General features: G+C 35.0%; 1 protein-coding gene across 1 annotated transcript; it reads right to left on the bottom strand.

Annotated features, from left to right (window-relative positions):
- Window positions 1–1,441: 1,441 nt before the first annotated feature.
- LOC100777470 (protein S-acyltransferase 24) lies at window positions 1,442–9,193 on the bottom strand. Its single transcript, XM_041008163.1, has 13 exons — window positions 8,619–9,193; window positions 8,061–8,201; window positions 7,745–7,857; window positions 6,862–6,941; window positions 6,575–6,738; window positions 5,619–5,757; window positions 5,396–5,495; window positions 3,579–3,636; window positions 3,398–3,475; window positions 3,165–3,263; window positions 2,470–2,548; window positions 2,228–2,376; window positions 1,442–2,116 (listed from the first exon to the last, which is right to left on the bottom strand). The coding sequence occupies exons 1-13, from the start codon at window positions 8,883–8,885 to the stop codon at window positions 1,658–1,660; spliced, it is 1,926 nt and encodes a 641-aa protein (XP_040864097.1). The 5' UTR covers window positions 8,886–9,193; the 3' UTR covers window positions 1,442–1,657.

The following is a 9,193-nucleotide window of genomic DNA, read 5'->3' as shown; positions in this document are numbered from 1 at the left end:
ATATAAATTTTAATTTTATGTTTATTTATTATTATTTTAAAATATTAATGTTAATTATGATTAAATTATATATTATAAAAATATATATTATAGATTGCATTTTTTGTTGGTGTAGTTTGATTTTATATTAAAATTTATGTTATTTAATTTTTGCCATATGTTGGTTGATTTATATAATAATAACATGAATTACTTTAATAAAAATATTTCAATCAAATTGATAACTGCTAAATAAATGTGTTGTTGATAATAAAAAATCAAGCGAGATTGTCTTTAAAAATAATTATTTAGTAATTATTTGTGCCTAATTGTTAAGAATTGATGTTTTTTCAAATTTAGGCTCAGATATAAAAATTGGAGAGACCAATAGCAAAAAGTTACAAGAATTACAAAGAAAAATTGAGGCTTCAACATCAGGCCCAATCCAAAGGCGCGCTAAGCGTGCCGCCCACGCTAAACGCGCAAAGAAGGACTGCATTAAGTGCACAACACGCGCCAAGCTCGAAAATGAGCATTCGCGCTGAGCGAGAAGCGCGCGCTAAGCACGAGTACACAGATCCAAGTTCACTTCAGCAATTATAAAAAGAAAATCAAACCAAAGGAAAAGGACACTAAGTCTGAGAGCAATATCATTGATACCCAAAGTCTTAAAACTCTTCCTTAGGAAATTCTCTTCTCTCTTTCACCATTTTCTCTATTCACTTATTTCATCATTTCTCTTCCACCAATTCTTCTTATACCCCCATTTCAGTATAAGGCCCTTAATGATCATGAGAGACTAAACTCCTAGTTAAGGTCTGGTAGACCTAAAAAATCAAAGCGATGTATGATGTACTCACTCAAAAAAATTAATAGTCAATATATTTCTTTTACTTTTAGGTAAAAAGATCTTTCTCTAAATATATCTCACATGTGTGTTTGTGTAACATGAACAATTGATACTGTGTTAAACTTTTTCACTTCATAATTTTCTCTAGAATATGAAGATAATCAATCTCATAACTAAATGCAAACTTCTTATAAAGTAATTTAAGTTAATCTTTCCTTATTTGTTTTAATGGATAATGCTATTTAAAATATCAATAAATATATTTTTTATAATCAAACATATATAATTATGTACTTCTATAATCAAAATTATTTATATATTGCAGTCCAAAAAAATTATTTATATTTTCAAAAAAAATATTACCGTCAAATTATTCTCATTTAATGAAATATTAAATAAATTTAAAATTTTATAAAAATTGTTAAATTAATCAGTTCAATAAGAAATTTTAATCTAACTGAATTAATAAAATTTAATATGTATAAAAAGTTATTAAAATGAATAACTTGTACAAGTATATATATTTGTTTCATCCGCATACTAGCAACAGCCAGAGGAAGGAAGGGGGGACGGGACCTCTAGGCTCTAGCAAATACATTGGAATTTCATACATAGATTTCAAGGCTTATCAGCTTTTAAATGCACAACTTAAATTAGTTACAAAAGTAGAAAGAAAAAACGACAAGAGGATGACTAAATTTAGCCGCACAAAATTGCACATGGGGGTGTGGTAGAAAAGAGCCACAATAAATTGAATTAACATAAACCAACCCAGATGTGTGCCTATGATACATTACAGGTTAGGTTCAACCACTAGACTTATAAATATCATGATGAGGGTGTAACAGATCTGGTGTTCCGTCCAAGGCCAAGACCTAAGCCCAAGGGAGCATTGTCATTTCTGGTTTTGCCATGGTTATTATTATGGCTACAATGCGTAGAATGAACATGACCATGATTTGTTTTGGAGTGGGTACTGTTGGAATTGGAATTCACATTAATAACATGATGGCCATTTCCATTGCCCCTTGCATATTCGGAATGGTTATGCGAGTCTCCATTTGCTAAGTTCGAGCTTCTTGCCATGTGCATCATTCCTATACCCTCCTCTGAGCTACCTAATTCTTCAATGCACTCAATATCTTCGTTGTAACCATTGATCAAGAAATCAGAACAGTTCTTCTTGATACCATGATCATATGGGTTTCTGAATCTACCACCTGGACCTCTGAGGTAATTATACCGCAGTGCATTTGCCATTTCATTTGTTGTGATATTGCGTGATATCTGTGTCATGAAAGTAGTAGGGAAAAAAAAAAAAGGCACGTGCTTCAGATCAAAGTAGAGAACTTCTTGTGCACAAAAGAAAAAAACTAAATAAGACCTTCTAAGACATACCTGACTAGCCTGCACAACTGTCAAAGTAAACACACCGAAGAAGAGGAAAAAATCGGCTATTAGAAATGATATTGCACCAGTGTGATTGTTAGCAACATACTGAATCCATGCCCCAAATGACTGAGGTGCAAGTGGATCAGTTAACACTCCTGCACGCAGAAATTTATTTTTCATCAGCAGTTTAAATTGCAGTAAAATGAACAATGTAATTCAGTAACTCTTATGTCTCAGCAGACACATACTTGTAAGACAAACTCCACCAGTAACCAACATTGCTGAAACTTCAAGAACAAGAAAAACAAAGAAATCCCGTTTGTTCTTCTGCAATCATAAAGTGCAACAAAATCAGGTTAAACCAGATCAGTTTAATCAGTCAGAAAAGAGAATAATTGCTTGATCAAAATTAATGATACTGAAAAAAAACATGCGATGAGTAGGATTAGTAACCATCATCATAACACGACAAAGTGAGACAAGATTAATAGTCTAACTTATACTCTGCAAATATTATTAACCAATCCTACAAATACGATGTACTGAATACAAAATGGCATATTTTAATTTTTATGAACAAACTCAAATAATTCATCTTAGACAAGTAGATACATTTTATTTGTAGCTATAACAGATTTAAACTAAACAGTCACTAGCAGACCGATCAATCTAAACTGTTCACACTACAAAAATTCCCATGTAGAGTGTATTGCCAAATAATGAGTCTTCTTTGGCATTAAGAGGTGTTTTTATTAATACGTGGCATGCCACATGCCTGAGGTTCACAAGGTGGCATGTTCCATACATAGGTTAGAGACCAGAAAATAACAAAAATGTCCTAGATTAATATCCCCCTCTTTAAGTAAATGATAAATTGAAAGGCTTAAAATTTTCAATTAACAGCCAAACACAGCTTGTAAAAAGAAAAATCATCCAGAAGTACCTTGCCAATGCAATTGGATACCCAAGGACAATGGTGATCAAATTGTTCCACACAATGATCACAGGTAGAACAGTGTTTTGCTCGAAGAGGCCTGACAATCTAAAGAAAAGGCAACATAAAACTGTGTATGAAACAATTCAATGCAAAGAAAGATGGGCATGTGTAGTCTGTGTATGCAAGACATTGATCAGCTTTACAGCAAGAAGTCAGACAATCAACAGAAAGCAAAGAACCTTGCATGTTGCACAAAGCTGGGACCAGTTTCCAGCTAGCAAAGCAGGATTATTTATCTCAATCTTCAATAGAGGCTCCTGCCATAACCATTCAATATTTTGAAGTCAATGCAAAGGGAAAAAGTTATAAAATCCTCAATAAAGGACCGAAGTAGAGATTAAGTGGAAGAACAAAACTCACATCATCTTTTGTATCCTGAGTGTCATGCATATTCATTCTGATATAACCAGGATCCTTGCTGTCAAGAGAGGGGGAAAGAGACAGTAAGAAAACAAAAAATAAATTTTTAAGTGTTTTCATAGAAATACGGCAGGTGTCTACAAACAATATGAAACTAGATATTCAATGGATCAGCAACTGAAAATGAAATATGATAGACAGTGCATGTCTATTTGTGGGTTGTATATTTATCATCTATTGAGCACCATACATTACAAACCAATGCCTTCTTGGTGTGAATGCCATTGATTTGTTATCTTGAGAACTTGAACACAAAGGTTAAGAATGGAATTGTTGAAAAGTTCCATCAGACACCAAACAATACGAAATATTTACACTGTACAAGGAAGCTACTCAGAATATACGCCAAGAAGCAGGCATCAGTGGATTGTATTACTGTAAAATAGGCAGATTAGAGACATACTCGGGAGACCCATAACCATATCATCTAGTTATAAGGGTAGCAGGGAAAGAGATGGTTAAATTAAACGTGAATGTACCGTAAAATAATACATAATAGTCTTTAGTAATCTGGCAAAAACAGCAACCAAGCCTTTTCCCAGTAGCCAGGGTTTGCAACATGGTTCAAAAGGTGTCATGATGTTTTGTTGTATATCATGTCTACAGAATACAGACAAACTATTGAAATGTAATTCTTAGTGGTTCTCCCAAAGGTTTTTCTTGTTCTCCCTCTGCCTCTAGCATCAGGCTACCCTTCATCTAATCTATTTTCCTTACCAGAGAGCTAAAAAGTCTTCTCCACATATATCAAAATCACCCAAGGCAAGATTTTATTCATTCCCAGTCCAATCTCATCTAATATGTCCACTCATCCAATGCATCATTACGGCCTCTACGACATTGAATTTTTTCTGTTGTTGTCCTGTTACCAACCAATATTCAATTTCATACAACATGTCGGGCCTTATAGATGTGTAATAAATTTTTCCTTAAACTTGAGTTGGACTTGTATCTTAATGTCATAGATAACATGATAACTGCTAATTATGGATATATTTTGTGGTTAAATTATATAGGAATTTGTAATTTTTCTCTCATAATTTTTCCTTTTTGAGCAAATAATTGTTAAATTAACATCATTTAAGGTTTTATGCAGAGAATATTAAAAGTGATGTAGTGAGTAAGATAAAGCCCAGGAAAGCAGGAATAATTAAGGAAATCGAGCTAATTAAGGAAAACAAGTTAATTGAGAAAAGCAGGACTAATTGATAAAAGAAGACTTTTGTTTGATTTAATTTTCTATCAATTTAAATTATTGTTTTCTCATAACCTTTTTAAATCAATTTTCTTTAACTTCTTTTATTAATAAAATATCAATCTACCTAAGTACAAACAAAGTCCCTATGGATTTGACACTTGTACTTTCATTTTAACTTTACTACTTGGTGCACTTGCCAATCCATCAACATAACACATGAAACACTCCTCCATTTCATACATGCCACTCGAATCTATGGTTTACACTTTACATTTCTCTTTATTTCTCCTCTACACAACTCGTATGGAGAAGAGGATTAGTACCACCATAACAATTGAATAATACATTGAATAAACTTGCATATTGATACAGTAAGAGTTGCACGGCTCAAACCACCAAAATCCACATCCACCAATTTCAAAATCAGGTTATATCATTCAAAATCCCATAGAGATTTAACATAACGGTAGCAAAAAATCCTAGAAGAGTCTCAAAATAAGATCTGGTCCTTGGACATATAATGGCCCAGAACTGTAAAGTTTAAGTCCACATCACTTACCTGCTACACCTGTAAAACATCACCAAACCAACACTTGCAAGTAAAACTCCAAACCATGCAAGAAGGCCTGCTGCAGCTGTCATCTTTGGCATTTTTGTTGCTGCAGAAAATAAATTAAGATACAAATGATAGTGAGACAACCATCAAAGTAAAAGGATAATTATGAATGCAAGTGCTCACATGCACACATATTGATTCCATATGTGGAAGGTAAGATAGATACCCAAGATGACCGAATGAATATACGTAACCAACAGCACAAGAATTATGCACCAAAGGACAGGAGCAAGTCCTAATTTGGAAATCTTTCCAAGGCGGCTGTTCCCGTCACAGCGTTTGTCAAGCAACCTTCGGGCATTTCCCTGCAATGCATCCATAATTGATTAATGTATAGTAAATCCACAACCATTCATTGTAACTAACATTTGTAAAGAATAAGCCATAGTAGAAATGTAGATGTACCACCACTCAGATACCAAGTAAACTTTGTTTTACAAACTCTCAGATAACTATACCCACACAAAATATTTAAGAGTCATTTTACAGTGGGACATGATCTTATGATATAACAACTATGATTCTATGAAGTTTATGGAGGACGAGAAAATTTTCATTTATTTAGCATTTGCACTTTCAGCAATTACAATTTTTTAGTTCCAAAATAGTAGGATTATATATTTTGTAAAGGCCATACGAGTTAAAACACCATACAACTTGTAGGAGCAATAACTTTGATATGTCACTTTTTAAAGATCTGGAGGAGTTTTCAAGAGATCAAATAAGATAAGAAATTAAGAATAATTTTATCGGCACATAATCAGCATTCATCACTCACTCATCTAAACAATACCTCTTCAAATGAAGGGTGTTGATGCTGTGATGTGTGATATGTGAATTTAAAAGAAGAATTTCAAATACATTGCTAAAAGTCTAAAACCAGAATAAGAAGGGATGCTGAGTAAAGTTAGCACATCAATACTCAAAGAACATTTCATCATAAAGTTAACACACATAAAAACTCCACTCAATGAACACAAATGGTTTTCAAGAAAGTAAGCAGGAACCAGTCCAATTCTCAAAATCATTGGGGGAGGGAAAATTTTGAAAAGATGGGAAGCAAGCTTCCATTCAAATGGCATTACTGATCAAATCAAACTATGTTGATTATAAAACACCTACAAGGAAAAAAGCAACTTGTCTGTGATTCTTATCAGAAGCAAGCTGTGCTGGAGTCAGGCCTGTATTATCAGTCACCATAAGATCTTCCTTCTTGCCAGCCTGTACTAACACGGTACTGGCCTCCAAGTTGCCCCTAATAGCAGCCCAATGAAGAGGAGTGCAACCTGAATAAATTAAGAAAAATAAAACTAGAATAATGCTTTGAAAATCAAAGATCGGTTCATCATTTAGTGCATGAATAATTTAAGGAGAATACATGGAGTTCAGGATAGAGCATTAGAACATACCCTCTTTATCTTGACGTCCCCTGTGTGCATCAAGAAATAACAGAAGACGTATAGAATCGGCAAAACCTTTGTAAGCAGCCCTAAAATTCAAGAAGGGAAGAATCAATTAAAGCACTTAAAAAGAGAAGAATTAAGTAAATATTCCACATAAGCAGAATCATTTGAAATTCTAAGTTGAAGGGAAAATATGCATGTGGAACCAGAAATTTAGCACAGAGGAAACTAATTTATTAACATTGTACATTAAAAAATTATCAATTACAGGAAAAAAAATTAAAAGGAAAATATTAGTGCAACTTTGTGCAATATTATCCTGAGTAACAAAAAAAACATAAGCAAAATTGGATAAAGATATGACATTTTGACCAATATATTAAAGAGAGAATTCGAGGTATAAATATAATGAACATGGCCACAGATGCAACAGAAATGAAGTTTATCATGCATTGCTTGGCCTACTAATTTAAAAATCATCCTTCATGCTGGGTAGTAAATGTGCCAAGAGAAATTACATGATTATAACCATTTTTGTATTAGAAAATTAGACTTAAAAAGAGTTTCCAACTTTTCATTTTCAACTTGGGCTAATTGGGACCAGCTTCCTAGATGGTGCATTCACTACAACTCTACCAAATACATACATTTTTAGGTTCATGTTCTGTTTTCAAAGAACAAACCAACAACACTTTCAGTTTGCTTGAACTAAAAGAAGACATCATAAACCAACAAAAAAAAATACCAAAGGACACATACTCAACAAAGAATTTGTCAGCTTATCAGCTCACAAAATGGGCGCTTGACTGCAGAGCAGAGTGCAACAAATAGAAAAGGGAAAACATCCATTTCAATAGAAAGAAAGGTTGAGCTGCAAATTGTTGATTACCAATGCAATGGGCTTCTTCCATCATTATCAGGAACATCAGGGTCAGCATTCCATTTTGAAACAATGTGGTAAAGGAAAGCTGTCTGACCATATTGTGCAGCAACATGCGTTGTCTGTGTCCAAGCAAATCATAATTAGTAAAATTAACATTTACAGCCACACGCTTGTGCTTCAAGTAAAACAAGAATCCCAAACTACCAAATTAGCAGATGTAACCAGAAATAGACAGCCAGGTATAAGAGATACATAACATGCTCCAAATGCCTTACCCCAGCAATCTCTTGAATAAAGGGAAAATGAATCACAGCAATCTAACCTGATATCCATTCATATCGGCAGCACTCACTCGAGCACCCTCCTGGAGTAAAAGTTCCGCAACCTGAATAGCACCCCGAACCGCACTCCAATGTAAGGCTGTCTGGCCAGTATGATCCGTTGCATTTACATCTCCCCCATGCTGCCAACCACAAATCAACCAGTTAATTTAGGATAAGACTAATTCCATACTTAATATCAAGCCAAATTTGGCTACATACATTCAATTGCAAAACAAACAAACACCACATTCGATTTCCATTTCCATAACACAAACATGACCTACAAGCCAACCTGAGCTGAGCTGAGCTGAGCTGAGCTGAGCTAAGCTACTTTAACAAATTCAAACCACCAAAAACATCATAATCAAATGTTCTTCTCTTCTACATCTATATCATTCCTTCCTTAAACAGCAATAAGTAACTAATTCTTACATTTTCTTTTCTTGGAGTAAAAAAATAGTAATTCAGCGAGTGCCAAAATAACATACGCATTCAAACAAGCACAATAAAAGCAAAGTAAGCAAAGCAAACACAATTCAACAAACCGATCAAAGAACCTCAATGATGTACTGAGCAGCGGCAGTGCGATTGTTGAGAGCAGCCCACTGAAGCGCGTAGTATCCCAACCCGTCGGGCTCGGTGACGGGGCAACCCTCTTGCTCCACCAATCTCTGCAGTTTCTCCAAATCCCCGTACGACGCCGCCGTGTACACGTCGTTCCGGAGGCTCTCCTCCGCCCCCATGCCATCGCCGCCGCCGCCAGACGCCGCCGATTGCTCGTCGCGGGACTGCACCTCCTCGACAACCTCGATCTCGGACGACATGGATCGAGAATTTCTGAAATCCGCGTTGACTTGGAAGGAAGAGGAGGGTACGATTGAAATAGAAATGAAAAAAATCGGGGAATGGAGAAATGAGGATTGGTTTAATTAATTTCTAGGGTTTTTGAGGGAAGGTGAGAGAAAGAGAGAGAGAGGGTTTGGGTCATGGCTGTCCCTATTGACCCTCTCAGGACGAAACAACGAAGGAATCAAATCAAAGAGACAATAACAATAGAAGAGATGGATGTGTCTATTGTCCATAGATAGAGATATGATATCATGTTAGCAGGCCACGCCACGCCACTCGGACT

This window comes from Glycine max, chromosome 13 (genome assembly GCF_000004515.6).
Source record: "Glycine max cultivar Williams 82 chromosome 13, Glycine_max_v4.0, whole genome shotgun sequence".
Taxonomy (NCBI): Eukaryota; Viridiplantae; Streptophyta; class Magnoliopsida; order Fabales; family Fabaceae; genus Glycine; species Glycine max.
Note: the sequence above shows the minus strand (reverse complement) of the source record. Positions and strands in the feature narration are given on the sequence as shown.

Bases quoted from the DNA above. Each gene is read 5' to 3' on its own strand.
- LOC100777470 (XM_041008163.1), bottom strand. From the start codon at position 8,885: ATGTCGTCCGAGATCGAGGTTGTCGAGGAGGTGCAGTCCCGCGACGAG. The intron at 5,496-5,618 runs GTATCTATCTTA...TATTTTCTGCAG, and splicing joins TATTCATTCGGTCATCTTGG to CAACAAAAATGCCAAAGATG. The intron at 2,377-2,469 runs GTATGTGTCTGC...TTCTGCGTGCAG, and splicing joins TGGTGGAGTTTGTCTTACAA to GAGTGTTAACTGATCCACTT.